Source organism: Eschrichtius robustus, chromosome 4 (genome assembly GCF_028021215.1).
Source record: "Eschrichtius robustus isolate mEscRob2 chromosome 4, mEscRob2.pri, whole genome shotgun sequence".
Classification (NCBI taxonomy): Eukaryota; Metazoa; Chordata; class Mammalia; order Artiodactyla; family Eschrichtiidae; genus Eschrichtius; species Eschrichtius robustus.
This window is the reverse complement of record NC_090827.1, coordinates 150,820,006-150,837,619: the sequence shown is the minus strand read 5'-3', so window position 1 is coordinate 150,837,619 and position 17,614 is coordinate 150,820,006. Positions and strand designations below refer to the sequence as shown.

At 43.5% G+C, this 17,614-nt stretch overlaps 1 protein-coding gene across 1 annotated transcript in view; it reads right to left on the bottom strand.

The window, feature by feature from the left end:
* TNIP2 (TNFAIP3 interacting protein 2) overlaps positions 1 to 15,908 on the bottom strand; it is a 34,404-nt gene extending 18,496 nt beyond the window's left edge. The window contains 2 exon segments of the mRNA XM_068543551.1: positions 15,332 to 15,751; positions 15,753 to 15,908. Of these exon segments, the coding sequence (XP_068399652.1) occupies positions 15,332 to 15,751; positions 15,753 to 15,908 (576 nt within the window).
* Between the last annotated feature and the right edge of the window lie 1,706 nt (positions 15,909 to 17,614).

The window sequence follows — 17,614 nt, the reverse complement described above, 5'->3', positions numbered from 1 at the left end:
ATTCGAATTATAGGGGTCCCAGAAGAAGAAGAGAAAAAGAAAGGGACTGAGAAAATATTTGAAGAGATTATAGTTGAAAACTTCCCTAATACGGGAAAGGAAATAGTTAATCAAGTCCTGGAAGCACAGAGAGTCCCATACAGGATAAATCCAAGGAGAAACACGCCAAGACACATATTAATCAAACTATCAAAAATTAAATATAAAGAAAACATATTAAAAGCAGCAAGGGAAAAACAACAAATAACACACAAGGGAATCCCCATAAGGTTAACAGCTGATCTTTCAGCAGAAACTCTGCAAGCCAGAAGGGAGTGGCAGGATATACTTAAAGTGATGAAGGAGAAAAACCTACAACCAAGGTTACTCTACCCAGCAAGGATCTCATTCAGATTTGATGGAGAAATTAAAACCTTTACAGACAAGCAAAAGCTGAGAGAGTTCAGCACCACCAAACCAGCTTTACAACAAATGCTAAAGGAACTTCTCTAGGCAAGAAACACAAGAGAAGGAAAACACCTACAATAACAAACCCAAAATATTTAAGAAAATGGGAATAGGAACATACATATCGATAATTACCTTAAATGTAAATGGATTAAATGCTCCCACCAAAAGACACAGACTGGCTGAATGGATACAAAAACAAGACCCATATATATGCTGTCTACAAGAGACCCACTTCAGACCTAGAGACACATACAGACTGAAAGTGAGGGGATGGAAAAAGATATTCCATGCAAATGGAAATCAAAAGAAAGCTGGAGTAGCAAATCTCATATCAGCAATTCTCATATTCTCATATCAGACAAAATAGACTTTAAAATAAAGACTATTACTAGAGACCAAGAAGGACACTATATAATGATCAAGGGATCGATCCAAGAGGAAGGTATAACAATTGTAAATATTTATGCACCCAACATAGGAGCACCTCAATACATAAGGCAAATACTAACAGCCATAAAAGGGGAAATTGACAGTAACACAATCATAGTAGGGGACTTTAACACCCCACTTTCACCAATGGACAGATCATACAAAATGAAAATAAATAAGGAAACACAAGCTTTAAATGATACATTAAACAAGATGGACTTAATTTATATTTATAGGACATTCCACCCAAAAACAACAGAATACACATTTTTCTCAAGTGCTCATGGAACATTCTCCAGGATAGATCATATCTTGGGTCACAAATCAAGCCTTGGTAAATTTAAGAAAATTGAAATCGTATCAAGTATCTTTTCCGACCACAACGCTATGAGACTAGATATCAATTACAGGAAAAGATCTGTAAAAAATACAAACACATGGAGGCTACACAATACACTACTTAATAACGAAGTGATCACTGAAGAAATCAAAGGGGAAATCAAAAAATACCTAGAAACAAATGACAATGGAGACAAGACGACCCAAAACCTATGGGATGCAGCAAAAGCAGTGCTAAGAGGGAAGTTTATAGCAATACAAGCCTACATCAAGAAACAGGAAACATCTCAAATAAACAACCTAATCTTGCACCTAAAGCAATTAGAGAAAGAAGAACAAAAAAACCCCAAAGCTAGCAGAAGGAAAGAGATCATAAAGATCAGATCAGAAATAAATGAAAAAGAAATGAAGGAAACAATAGCAAAAATCAACGAAACTAAAAGCTGGTTCTTTGAGAAGATAAACAAAATTGATAAACCATTAGCCAGACTCATCAAGAGAAAAAGGGAGAAGACTCAAATCAATAGAATTAGAAATGAAAAAGGAGAAGTAACCACTGACACTGCAGAAATACAAATGATCATGAGAGATTACTACAAGCAACTCTATGGCAATAAAACGGACAACCTGGAAGAAATGGACAAATTCTTAGAAATGCACAACCTGCCGAGACTGAACCAGGAAGAAATAGAAAATATGAACAGACCAATCACAAGCACTGAAATTGAAACTGTGATTAAAAATCTTCCAACAAACAAAAGCCCAGGATCAGATGGCTTCACAGGCGAATTCTATCAAACATTTAGAGAAGAGCTAACACCTATCCTTCTCAAACTCTTCCAAAATATTGCAGAGGGAGGAACACTCCCAAACTCATTCTACTAGGCCACCATCACCCTGATACCAAAACCAGACAAAGATGTCACAAAGAAAGAAAACTACAGGCCGATATCACTGGTGAACATAGATGCAAAAATCCTCAACAAAATACTAGCAAACAGACTCCAACAGCACATTAAAAGGATTATACACCATGATCAAGTGGGGTTTATTCCAGGAATGCAAGGATACTTCAATATACGCAAATCAATCAATGTGATACACCATATTAACAAATTGAAGGAGAAAAACCATATAATCATCTCAATAGATGCAGAGAAAGCTTTTGACAAAATTCAACACCCATTTATGATAAAAGCCCTGCAGAAAGTAGGCACAGAGGGAACTTTCCTCAACATAATAAAGGCCATATATGACAAACCCACAGCCAACATTGTCCTCAATGGTGAAAAACTGAAACCATTTCCACTAAGTTCAGGAACAAGACAAGGTTGCCCACTCTCACCACTATTATTCAACATAGTTTTGGAAGTGTTAGCCACAGCAACCAGAGAAGAAAAAGAAATAAAAGGAATCCAAATCGGAAAAGAAGAAGTAAAGCTGTCACTGTTTGCAGATGACACGATACTATACATAGAGAATCCTAAAGATGCTACCAGAAAACTACTAGAGCTAATCAATGAATTTGGTAAAATAGCAGGATATAAAATTAGTGCACAGAAATCTCTTGCATTCCTATATACTAATGATGAAAAATCTGAAAGTGAAATTAAGAAAACACTCCCGTTTACCATTGCAACAAAAAGAATAAAATATCTAGGAACAAACCTACCTAAGGAGACAAAAGACCTGTATGCAGAAAATTATAGGACACTGATGAAAGAAATTAAAGAGGATACAAATAGATGGAGAGATATACCATGTTCTTGGATTGGAAGAATCAACATTGTGAAAATGACTCTACTACCCAAAGCAATCTACAGATTCAATGCAACCCCTATCAAACTACCACTGGCATTTTTCACAGAACTAGAACAAAAAATTTCACAATTTGTATGGAAACACAAAAGACCCCGAATAGCCAAAGCAATCTTGAGAACGAAAAATGGAGCTGGAGGAATCAGGCTCCCTGATTTCAGACTATATTACAAAGCTACAGTAATCAAGACAGTTTGGTACTGGCACAAAAACAGAAATATAGATCAATGGAACAGGATAGAAAGCCCAGAGATAAACCCACGCTCATATGGTCACCTTATCTTTGATAAAGGAGGCAAGCATATACAGTGGAGAAAAGACAGCCTCTTCAATAAGTGGTGCTGGGAAAACTGGATAGCTACATGTAAAAGTATGAAATTAGAACACTCCCTGACACCATACACAAAAATAAACTCAAAATGGATTAAAGACCTAAGTGTAAGGGCAGACACTATCAAACTCTTAGAGGAAAACATAGGCAGAACACTCTATGACATAAATCACAGCAAGATCCTTTTTGACCCAGCTCCTAGAGAAATGGAAATAAAAACACAAATAAACAAATGGGACCTAATGAAACTGAAAAGCTTTTGCACAGCAAAGGAAACCATAAACAAGACCAAAAGACAACCCTCAGAATGGGAGAAAATATTTGCAAATGAAGCAACTGACAAAGGATTAATCTCCAAGATTTACAAGCAGCTCATGCAGCTCAATAACAAAAAAACAAACAACCCAATCCAAAAATGGGCAGAAGACCTAAATAGACATTTCTCCAAAGAAGATATACAGATTGCCAACAGACACATGAAAGAATGCTCAACATCATTAATCATTAGAGAAATGCAAATCAAAACTACAATGAGGTATCATCTCACACTGGTCAGAATGGCCATCATCAAAAAATCTAGAAACAATAAATGCTGGAGAGGGTGTGGAGAAAAGGGAACCCTCTTGCACTGTTGGTCCGAATGTAAATTGATACAGCCACTATGGAGAACAGTATGGAGGTTCCTTAAAAAACTAAAAATAGAACTACCATACGACCCAGCAATCCCATTACTGGGCATATACCCTGAGAAAACCATAATTCAAAAAGAGTCATGTACCAAAATGTTCATTGCAGCTCTATTTACAATAGCCAGGACATGGAAGCAACCTAAGTGTCCATCATCGGATGACTGGATAAAGAAGATGTGGCACATATATACAATGGAATATTACTCAGCCATAAAAAGAAATGAAATGGAGGTATCTGTAATGAGGTGGATGGAGTTAGAGTCTGTCATACAGAGTGAAGTAAGTCAGAAAGAGAAAAACAAATACAGTATGCTAACACATATATATGGAATCTAAGGAAAAAAAAAAAGGTCATGAAGAACCTAGTGGCAAGACAGGAATAAAGACACAGACCTACTAGAGAATGGACTTGAGGATATGGGGAGGGGGAGGGGTGAGATGTGACAGGGTGAGAGAGTGTCATGGACATATATACACTACCAAATGTAAAATAGATAGCTAGTGGGAAGCAGCCGCATAGCACAGGGAGATCAGCTCGGTGCTTTGTGACCACCTAGAGGGGTGGGATAGGGAGGGTGGGAGGGAGGGAGATGCAAGAGGGAAGAGATATGGGAACATATGTATATGTATATCTGATTCACTTTGTTATAAAGCAGAAACTAACACACCATTGTAAAGCAATTATACTTCAATAAAGATGTTTAAAAAAATAAAAATAAAAATAAAGATATAAAACTTACATTTAAAAACAAGAAAAATCTCCAATCAACAACCTAACTTTACAACTTAAGGAACTAGAAAAAGAAGAAAAAACTAAACTCAAAGCTAGCAAAAGGGAGGAAGACTAAAGATTTGAGCAGAGACAAATGAAATAGAGAACAGAAAAACTATTACAGAAATCAATGAAACCAAAAGTTGGTTCTTCAAAAAGATCAGCAAAATGGAGAAACCTTTAGCTAGACAGACTACGAAAAGAAAGAAGATTCAAATTACTAAAATCAGAAATGCAAGTAGAGGGAATTCCCTGGTCCAGCGCTTAGGACTCCACGCTTTCACTGCCCAGGGCCCGGGTTCAGTCCCTGGTCAGGGAACTAAAATCCCACAAGCCACGTGGCATGGCAAAAAAAAAAAAAAAAGAAAGAAAGAAAAAGAAATGCAAGTAGAGACATTACTGGCAATTCTACAAAAATAAAAATGATTATAAAATGAGTACTATGAACAACTGTACACCAGCAAATTCGATAACCTGGATGAAACAAATTCTTAGAAACATAACACCTACCAAGACCAAATCACAGAGAAATAGAAAAACTGAAAAGACCTCTAACTAGTAAGGCAATTGAATCAGTAATTAAAAATCTCCCAACAACAAGTCCTGGAACTGATGGCTTCACTGGTGAATTCTATCAAACATTTAAAGAAGAATTAATACCAATTCTTCCTAAGCTGTTCCAAAAAAACTGAAGAGGAAGGAACACTTCCTAACTCATTCTATGAGGCCAGCATTACCATGATACCAATGCCAGACAAAGACACTACAACAAAACTACAGACCAATATCCCTTATGAATGTTGATGCAAAAATTCTCAGTGAAATACTAGCAGGCAAAATTCAATGGCATATTAAAAAGATTATACACCATGAACAAGTGGGATTTTTTTCACAGACTGCAAGGGTGGTTAAGCATACAAAACATGATCAATGGATGTTAACTAGACTTATTGTGGTAGTCACTTCACAATATATACAAATATTGAATCATTGTGCTGTACACTTAAAACTAATATAATGTTATATGTCAATTATATCTAAAGGAAAAAAAAAGCAGTTGACACTATGATACCGGTGTTCTGATTTGGAGACTTAAATTGGCTTATTAGTTCCATACTTATACTATGTTCAGTATTTCCCCATCACACATCCCTCCATCACTTTTACAACTTGCTTCAAGGAGTGATCACTTATGTCCATGTATGATTCCACAATTTGAGGGCAAGAATTGGATATTGATCATCTTTGCATTCCCCTAGCCTACTGGTAAATAGAATGTGCAATTAACAACTTTATAAGGTAGTAAAGGCCATCATAATTTGCCCCCAATCTAATTTTATAGCCACTTCCTGTGTTATTCTCTACGCACTCTTCACTCTAATTACACTGAATTAACACTGCTATAGATTAACACTGCTACTGGTGCAACCCTGATAATGTACACATCATTGTGAAATGAATGTACTATACTTCTTGGGAGAAATGGAAAAACATAACCCATGATGCCTGCTTATACATACTCCCCTTACATACAGAACACGCCCAATAAATGCAAGCTCAGTAAATAAACACCTGAGTGGCTATGGTAGATGACATTCACATCTTCTGAGTCCCAATTATGTGCATGAGATTATTATATATATATATACATATATACATGTTAAATCATGTGTTCCTTACAAGAGAAAACTCACAATATCCCATATATCTGTTCTATGTCATATTTTCCACATAGGCAATTGATTATTTCTCCAATGTCTATTTTCTCAACTAAAATATAAGCTTCATAAAGATAGGAATCTGCCTTTCTCAATCCTTTCTGCATTTCCAGGGCCTATTAAAACACCTGGCACACAATAGGCATTCAACAAACAACTATTGGCCGAATGAATGAATAAATAGTCCTATGAGCTAGGTATTATTACTTCAGTTTTGCTGATGACAAAACTAGAACACTAAATGACTTGCCCAAATTAACATGGCTAAGAAAGTGGCAGAACCAGATTTAAGTGCACAGTTTTTCAACATTCAATGTAATATCTGCTTTTCATTGGTGCCTAATAAAGAGCCAGTTTTGTTGCCCAAAGTAGTTCTACAAATCCCTGTGAACTTCTCACAAGAAAATTTTAGCAAGCTTCATCATGGTTTCTTCTTAAAGATAGCGAAAAGGTAATACTAAATACGTGACTAAGGTTATCCTTGGCTTTTTAAAAGAATAAGAGGTGCAGCATATTTATCTTCTGGGCAGCCGTGTAGAAGGTTCAGAGACCAGTTTTAGCAAAGTGACTAGGCAATTCTTGAGCATCAGTTTTGTTATGTATGATAGGCCTTGAATTATTTCCATCTGTACTTTGGTTCTACTTTCTATATGTTGCAAATTGATCATGTTCTTGACATTTCTGACTTTATCACTAGAGTCTCACTTATAATATCTGAAGACAATTAGATAATTGTTGATAAATATCTAGTAAACAATAATGATATGAGAATGAGGCCTTTTGAGGGACATGAAGCACAATTACGTGTTTGATGTTTGTTTTCTATGACTCAGCATCAATCCCTTGGAATGAAATGAAAATGATATTATTAAACTTTTCTAATCAGAAAATTTTTCACCAGATTTGTTCCACATAGATTTAGGTAATATACTACTCTGCTGTGGTTAAGTTCACAAACATATTTCATCAAAAAAAAAAAAAAAGGAAGGAAGGGAGGAAGGGAGGTATTGTTCGGTGTAATACACTACATTAATAGAATGAAGGGGGAAAAACACATGATCATATCAATTGATGCAGAAAGGCGTTTGACAAAATTCAACACTTTTTCATAATAAAAACACACAACAAACTAGGAACAGAAGTAAACTACCTCCACATAACAAAAGCCATAAGAAAAACCCACAGCAAGTATCATACCCCATGGTAGAAGACTGAAAGCTTTTCCTCTAAGATCAAGAACAAGACAAGGGGAACTTCCACTGGCAGGGGCATGGGTTCAATCCCTGGTCAGGGAACTAAGATCCTGCATGGCGCGGCTGGGAAAAAAAAAGAACAAAGAAAGGATATTGGCTTTCATCACTTCTATTCAACATAGTCCTGGAAGTTCTAGCCAAAGCAACTAGGCAAGAAAAAGAAAACACATCCAAATAAGAAAGGAAGTAAAATGTTATCTGTTTACAGATGATATGCTCTTACATGTAGAAAACTCTTAAGATTACACACACACACACACACACACACAAACACACACATAAACCTGCTGGAGAGAATAAATGAATTCAGCAACTGAGCAGGATACAAATCAACACATGAAAAACAGTTGTATTTCTATACACTAACAATGAAGAATCTGCAAAAGAAATTACAAAAACAATTCTACTTACAATAGCATCAAAAAGAATAAAATACTTAGGAATTAATTTAATCAAGGAAGTGAAAGACTCGTACAATGGAAACTATGAAATACTACTAAAAGAAATTAAAGAAGACATAAATAAATAGAAACATATCCCATGTTCACAGATTGGAAAACTTAATATTGTTAAGATGTCAATATTATTCAAAGTGATCTACAAAGTCAATGCAATCCCTATCAAAATCCCAGGGAATTCTCTGGTGGTCCAGTGGTTAGGACTTGGCGTTTTCACTGCCATGGCCCAGGTTCAATCCCTGGTTGGGAACTAAGATCTCACAAGCTGTGCAGTGCAGCCAAAAAAAAAAAAAACCCAAAAAACAAAAACAAAACAAAATCCCAATTTTTTTTTTTTTTGCAGAAATAGAAGAACTCATCCTAAAATTCATATGGAATCTCAAGGGACCCCAAATAGCCAAAACAATCTTAGAAGAAAAAAAAAACAAAGAAAAGAACAAAGCTGAAGGACTCACATTTCCTAATTTCAAAACTTCTACAAAGCCACAGTAATCAAAACACTGTGGCACTGACATAAAGACAAACATACAGACCAAAGAGACAGAGTAGAGAGCCCAGAAATAAACCCTTGCATAGACAGTCAAATGGTTTTGACAAGGGTACTAAGACGATTCAACGGGGAAAGGACAGTCTTTTTTAAAAATGGTGCTGGGAAAACTGGATATCCACATGCAAAAGAATGAAGTTGGACCCTTATCTAAACCATACATGAAAATTACCTCAAAATGGATCAAAGACTTAAATGTAAGACCTAAAACTATAAAACTCCTAGAAGAAACATAGGGCAAAAGCTTCATAACACAGGACTTGGCAGTGATTTCTTGGATATGGCACCCAAGGCACAGGTAACAAAAGAAAAAATAGACAAATTGGAAATTTTTTAATGAAAATTAAAATGAAAATTTTAAAATTTTGCAAATCAAAAGACAAGTAAAAGTAAAAAAGGCAACCTACAGAATGAGATAAAATATTTCCAAATCATATATCTGATAAGAATTAGTATCCAGAATGTAGAGTACTCATAAAATTCAACAACAAAATAACCCAATTCAAAAATGGGCAAAGGACTTGACATTACTTCAGAGAAGATATACAAATGGCCAATAAGCACATGAATTGATGCTCAACATCACTAATCATTATAGGGAATTGCAAATCAAAACTACAATCATTTTGTACTAAATTACCATACACCCATTAGGATGCCTACTATCAAAAACACAGAAAATAACAATATTGGTGAAGACGTGGAGAAATTTGAACCCTTGTGCACTGTCGGTGGGAATGTAAAGTGGTACAGCCATTGTGGAAAAACAGAATGGAAGTCTCTCAAAAAATTAAAAATAGAATTATTATATAATCCAGCAATTCCACTTCTGGGTATATACCCAAAAGAATTGAAAGCAGGATCTTGAAGAGATATTTGCACACCTATGTTCATAGCAGCAGTGATATTCATAAGAGCTAAAACATGGAAGCAACCCAAGTGTCCATCAACAGATGAGTAGATAAGCAAAATGTGGTATATACCTATAATGGAGTATTATTCAGCCTTAAAAAGGAAGGAAATTCTGACACATGTTACAATACGGATGAACCTTGAGGACATCATGCTAAGTGAAATAAAGCAGTCACAAAAAGACAAATACTGCGCTATGCTACTTATAGGAGGTATCTACAGTAGTCAAAATCACAGAGACAGAAAGTAAAATGGTGGTTGCCGGTGGGGGGGGGCGGGGAGGGGAGGGGTCGGTAGGGGACAAAGTAGGGCGGTGGGGAATTATGTTTAATGGTATAGAGTTTCAGTTGTACAAGATCAAAAGATGTATAGCGATAGAGGGTAAAAACAAACACACACACAATAAACACACAATACACACACACACACACAAAACCTAATAAAACCTACTGTAAAGAGTGTATGCTGTTCCACTTACAGAGAGCATGGCAGAATAGGGAAAGAAAAGCCACAAGCTGCTATATCAGGACCAGGCGGGGTCCATGAGGCTAGTCCCCAAGGCAGTGATGAGATGGGGCTGAGCAGTTACAGCCTGCACAACGAATCAGTGCCATCATTCCAGAAAGTCTCAACTGGAAGAGCTTTGCGGAGTCATCCATCCAGGCCTCATGTTACAAATAAGTCAAGGTCTTGAGTCCCACTGTGGTGGCAAAAAAGACCAGAATTCTCACGACTCATCTGGTCTCATCACACACTGGCTACAGCTTGGCCACAGATCCACTGGCACCTGGAAGTCCATCCACACCTGTGAGCCTCAGCATCCTCTTTGGGAGCCCTCAGTCCTCACCAATCCAGGGTCCCTGCTCCTAACCAGCTGGCTGACATGGCCACTGATGAGACCAACCTGTTGACCAATTCCTCTCATTGTTTTCACTCTGCACAGCTACTTCAGTGAATCCAGGGCCTCTGGGAGGTGATAAACCTCTCCAATCTTCCCCAGGTTCTCTGACCAACCCCAGAAAGATGTAGGGGTAAGCAACAAATATATAATTGCATAAGATACCAGATCATTAAATTGCTCCTGAAATAATTTAAAATCCTAAAACAAAACCTACATTGAGGGACTTCCCTGGTGGTGCAGTGGTTAAGAATCCGCCTGCCAATGCAGGGGACACGGGTTGAGGCCCTAGTCCGGGAAGATCCCAAATGCCGCAGAGCTACTAAGCCCATGCACCACAACTACTGAGCCAGCGCTCTGGAGCCCATGAGCCACAACTACTGAAGCCTGCACGCTCTAGGGCCCGCATGCCGCAACTACCAAACCCACATGCTGCAACTACTGAGGCCCGCACTCCTAGACCCCGTGCTCCGCAACAAGAGAGGCCACTGCAATGAGAAGCCTGCGCACCGCAACAAAGAGTAGCCCCCGCTCGCCACAACTAGAGAAAGCCCGCACACAGCAACAAAGACCCAACGCAGACAGAAAAAAAACGTACACTGAAAGGACCAGTAGTACTAGGATTACAGACCTGACTCTATCTGGGTTTTGGTTAGAGGCTCTGGGGCCACAGGATGCTGGGGACACATGTCAACTGAGCACCAATGGCCAGCAGACTGCAAGCAGAGTCCCGTTCTGGGTAGGATGTGCTCTGGTCCCCAGTCTACACTCATCTATGGCTCCTGGTGTCCATGACACTAAGATCAGTGGTGCAGACCAGGTGACTTCCTTCTGCCCTGATGAGTAATAATCCACCTTCCCCAGGAAAAGGGAGAGAGCTGGAGTGAGGAAGACATCTGGCTTCTAAAGGCGTTTAAAATGATGCAGGTAAGAAAATATTGACATGATATTAAGTAAAACTGTATAGACAGCATGAACTCAAACATGCCAAGTATATACCTACCCTATAGTTAAAGGAAAGACAGGGAAGAGGCATGCCAAGAGATTATCCCCTGTGGTCATCCCTCTGTGGTGGGACTGTGGTGGTTATTTTATTCTTTATTCTTTCCTCTATTTTTTCAGATATTCAAAATTACTTTTACTTGAATTTTTTTCAGATATTTTTCAGATATTCAAAATTACTTTTATTAAAAGAAAAAAAGGCATGTCTCTTTTTCACTCTAAAATCCGGCTGCAGGGTCAAGCCTGGAAGGGAAAATTGTCTTTTGCAGTCCTAATTTCTTTCCTGGGAAAACCCAGATAATAGCTATGCACCGAATGGGATAATAGACCAGAGTTCACCAAAATGTGTGGGGCACTTCCGAACTGTTGTAGAAAAATACTATTACTCTCACTCCTGATCTGGGTGTTTAATATTTCACACAGATAGACATAATATCGCTGACAAGGATATGAAGGAGGAAAAGTTAAGGATTTAAGTCTATTATCAGACACTCTGGCAGGCTCCCACTCTGCCATCACTCCCAGCAGAGCAGAAGTGTTACCACTGAAAGATACATTCACAGCTAGGGCTAAGAGAGATCCAGAACATAACTATGGTTCATATGGCCCTGAACCCAACACAACACAAACACACCCAAGAACCCAACTCAGACACACACACCAGGAGCCTATACGCATGTCCTACACACACACACCCAGGCCCAATGTCTGCGCACACAATGCAGAACTCAACATGAACACACACATACACAGAACCTTCCAGGTGCACACACGCTCCAAATACAAATAACATGCACACTCATCCCTAAGACCCAACACAGGCGCACACCCCTCAGAAAGGTACACACACCTTTCAGACCCAGCATGGACACACACGCACCCCCAAGCGCCCAATGCAGGCACTCGCACTCTTCAAAACCCAGCACAGCAACAGACCCTTCAGAGCTGATCATGCACACACATCCTTCAGGGCCCAAAGTGGGCACAAACTGAAGACCCGACACAGGAGCACACACCCCTCAGCACCCAATTCAAGCGCTCACACACCTCATATACCACACAGGTACACACGCCACAACCCAACACAGACACACACCCCTCAGACCCGACACAGGAGCACACATTCCCCTCCTACCCAACATGGGAGCAGACCCCTCTGAACTCAACGGGTACACAACCATCAGTTTTAACACCAGCACACACACAACCCTCAGAACCATCAGAGACAGACAACCTTCAGAACCCAACACACATACACACCTCTCAGAGTCCAAACAGGCACACATACCCCTCAGAACTCAAAACAGGCATGCATGCACACACACACACACACACACACCACTCAGAACCCGACATGGAGGCACATACCCCTCAGAAACCAGCCCGGGCACACGCTCCTCAGACTCATATGGGAACACACTACTCAGAACCCAACACATGCAGACGCCCTTCAGAACGAACACACACACACACCCTCAACACCCAACACAGACACACCACTGAGAACCATCAGACACGTAACCCACAGACACAACATGAACACACACACCCCTGAGAACCAACAAGGACTCCACTCCTCAGAACCAACACGGCACACTTTCCTCAACCGAACACGGACGCAAAAACTTGCGATCCAATACGTGCAACACACACTCAGACACAACACAGGCATACACTCATCAACCCAACACAGAGACACGCACCCCTCAGATCCAACACAGGCGCACACACGCCTCAGGACCAACACGGCACACTTTCCTCAACCGAACACGGACGCAAAAACTTGCGATCCAATACGTGCAACACACACTCAGACACGACACAGGCACACACTCATCAACCCAACACAGAGACACGCACCCCTCAGATCCAACACAGGCGCACACACGCCTCAGAACCAATACGAACAAATACCCTTTATACCAAAAGTGGGCACACACCACTCAGAACCCAACTAGGAAACACAATCCTCAGTGCCAACAAGCACACATATCCCTCAGACCCACCATGAACACACACCCATCAGAACCAACACAGACACACAACCCACAGACCCTAGTCAAACACACACACACTCCTCAGACTCCAACACACACAAACATACCTCAAAACCAACACAAACACATACCCCTTAGAATTAACATGGACACACATAACCCTCAAATGCAACACAGGCACACAGCCCTCAGAACCAAAATGAGCACACAACCCTCAGAATCAACACATACACACACCCCTCAACACAACTGGGGAAACACACCCTTCAGAACCCACCATGGAAGCAGACGCAGCCCTGGACTCTACACAGGGGCACACACACAACTCAGACCCAATAGGGATAAACACATCCGGAATCAACACAGACACACACCACTCAGACCCAATACAGACGCACACCCTTTCGAATCCATACAAGCACAAACACCTCTCCGAACTGAACACGGGAAGACACAGCCCTCAGACCTAACATGGGAGTAGATCACTCAGAAACCGATATGACACACACCCAAGAACCAACGCGGACACAACAACCCTTAGATCTAGGTGCACAACCCCCTGGAACAGAAACGGGCATATACACCCTCCAGAACCCAACTCAGAAACACACACTCGTCAGAACCAACACAGAAATACACAGCCTTCAGAACCAAAACAGACAGGTACGCCCCTGAGAACCAACGATGACAAAACAAGCCTCACACCCACACAGGCACACACATCCCTCAGAACCCAACATGGGCCCACACAACACTCAGAACTCAACACAAACGCGCATCCTTCAGAACCAACACAAACACATGTCCCTCAGAACCAACACGGACAGACACAACCCTCAGAAGCCAACGAGGGAGCAGACCCCTCTACGTAACCCAAACACACAACCCTCAGAACCAACATGACACACAACCCTTCACTAACACAAGTGCACAGACCCCTTAGAACCCAAGAGAGCTGCAAGCATACCCTAGAACCCAACACGGGCACACGCACTCCTCAGAACCCTCATGGACACACAACCCGCAGACCCTGCATAGGCACACATACCCCTCAGAAGCCAGCACACAAATGCACACCCCCGAAATAACACAGACACACGCAACACTAAGAACCCAACATGGCCGCACCCAGCCCTCAGACCCAACGTTGGAGCGGACACACCCTTCATAACCAATATGGACACACACCCCTCAGACCCAACGTGGTAACACCGCACACACACCCCTCAGGTTCAACTCGACACACCTCCCTTATAACCGGAACGGACGAACACCCCTCAGAACCGACAGGGGCACACACACCTCTCAGCACCCGAGTCAGCGATACACACCCCTTCAAACGCAACACGGTCAGACCCCTCAAAACCCAACAGGCACACACCCCTCAGACCCGACACAAGCGCACAACCCCCTCGGAACTCAAACAGGCAGACACAGCCCTCAGAGCCAACGCGGGAGCAGACGCCTCGGAACACAACCCAGACACACACCCTCAGAACCCGACACGACGCACAGCCCTCACGCCTAACGCGGCGCGCACCCGCCCAGAGCCCCCCAGACGCAAACCGCTCAGACCCAACCAGACCGCACAGCCCTCACGCCCGACGGGCGCACACGCTCCGGGGACACGGCGGGCACGCGGCCCGCGCGCCGAGGAAGCGTGGCTCGCGCGGCCCCCTGGCGGCCCCTCCGCCGCCTGCGCCCTCTCCGCCCCGCACCTGGCGCAGCGCGGCCTCCGCGGCGCCGCCGTCCCGCTGCCGCAGCTGCTCCCGGAAGCGCGCCACCTGCTCCAGCAGCGCGTCCACGAGCGACGGCGCCGTGTCCCCCTCGAGCGCGGCCAGACGGGCGCGGAGGCGCGCTATGAGGACGTCCCGGGCGGCCAGCTGGTCCTGCAGGCGCCTCAGCTGCTGCCCCGCCTCGTGGTACAGGCCGCAGAGCGCGGCAGCAGCTCGCGGGGCGCCCTCCCGCCCGCCGGACCCCGCGTTCCCAGACGACATGGCTCCGGGCCTGGCCGGGAAGGCACGGGCCGCCGGCAACTTCCGCGCCGGGCCTGGGCGGGAGGCCCACCTTCCCGGAACTTTTCCCGGCGCGCCCCGCCCCCCGCGGAGATCCCGGGCCCGCCCCCCTGCCGAAAGGCCAGGCCCCGCCCCCTCCCCCCGGAGAGCTTGGCCCCGCCCCCCGCCGAGAGGCCAGGCCCTGCCCGCCGCCGGGAGCGTGGCCCCGCCCCAGTCCTATCCCGCCCGGGGCCCGCGGCCTCTCCGCCCGCGGGTGACTGGCCTGTCCCACCCGCCCCATCGCCTCGCGTCGGGGAGCTTTCGGAGACTCGGGCCCGGGCGAGGAGAGGGGTCAAACGGCCTGCGATGTAGTTACTGATGGAAGGGAAAGAAGGGGCCAAAGACGACCCCAAGTGTTAGCCCCGAGCGTGGGTCCGAATCCCCGGGCTGCAGGCCGGCTGGCCACACCGAGCACCAGGAAAACGGCGACCTTCCACGAGCTGAGCCCAGCGAGGTGCTGAGCATGCTCTGACCCCGCATCCCCTCTCTAAGGTCGCAAGAAGTATTCTTAGGGCAGAAAGCAGGAGGGAGCTGGCCCTTTCCCGTCCTCGTTTCTCCATCCCTTTCCTTCCCCCTAGCTCCCCAAACCAACTCCGAGGGGTTTTCCGTGGCTCCACGGCTATTTTCTTTTTCAAAGTCTGAGTGTCCTCGGCAATGATCCCCAGGCACACCTGTGATCTTTCAAAGGTTCCCTCCCACAGGCTCCTCTGCCGGCCCCTGCCCAGAGCTGCCCTGCTCGCCAGGTCCCCTGAGAGCAGCATGGCGTGTTTTCCCCTTTTTGTAACCCATACCCAAGCTTGGGCTGAGCCCGGGGAGACACCCACAGGCTGGTAGAGTCAGACAAGTATAAGCGAAGCCAGCTCACACTTCCTCCGCTGCAGAGGGAAGGTCAAAGACAGTTGCCCTGCTTACCCCATAGGTGTGCTGTGGGGATTAGAGGATGGAGTGCAGAGTGCCTGCCCCTTCGAGCCCACAGTCCACGTGACTAAGGTTAGGAACGACACACTCTTGTTGGCTGGAGCGGTGATGGAGAAAACCAAGTAGCACTGGCCCCAGAGCTGTTAGAGGTAGGTGAGTCGTCATTGCTATTGATGTAAGTGTAACCTCCCACATGTCACTCAACTGCCCTTGAACCTGGTTCTCACCTGTAAAATGGGCATCCCAGTCTCTCATCTAACATTCTGGGGGTCACACGTACTTCGAAATTCAGAATCTTTGGATTTGATATAGGTACATATAATTGGGGTAGCCAGCATCCAGAAAGGATCCCACTCCTGGGATTCACGCTCTTGTGATTTCACCCTCTGACACACTGAATAGGGCTGACCTGTGTAAGCACCAGGATATTGCAGAAATGATGGAGTGATTTCTGCAGCTGGGTCACAAAAGACATTGCCTCGCCCTCTCTTAGATCATTCCCTCTGGGGGGAAGCCACCCATCGTATCGTGAAGACACTCAAGTAGCCCTGTGAAGAGGTCCATGTGATGAGGACATGAGACTTCATGCCGGTAGCCAGCATCAACTTGCCTGCCATAGTAATTGAGCTACCTTGGGACCACATCCTACACCCCCAACACGCATCTTAACTGTGACCTCATGGGAAACCCTGGGCCAGAACCACCCAGCTCAGCTACTTCCACATTCCTGGCCCACAGAAGCTGTCTGACATAATAAATGTTTATTGTTTTAAGCTGCTGACATTTGGAGTCGTTTTTTACACAGCAATAGACAACCAGCAAATAGTATATTGCTCAGTGCTCCCACGGCGGCATTGGACAGCACCCCAAAACCAGATACATTAACATTGCTGCAAAGACAGGATGACCATTCAAACTAAGTGAGATAAAGACCATGAAAAGCCTTATAGCTGTTCAAGTCAGATGTCGCACCCAGTTTAAGAAAAACATTTTGGGTTTCTGAGCTTTTTGGATTTCAGAATTATGGAT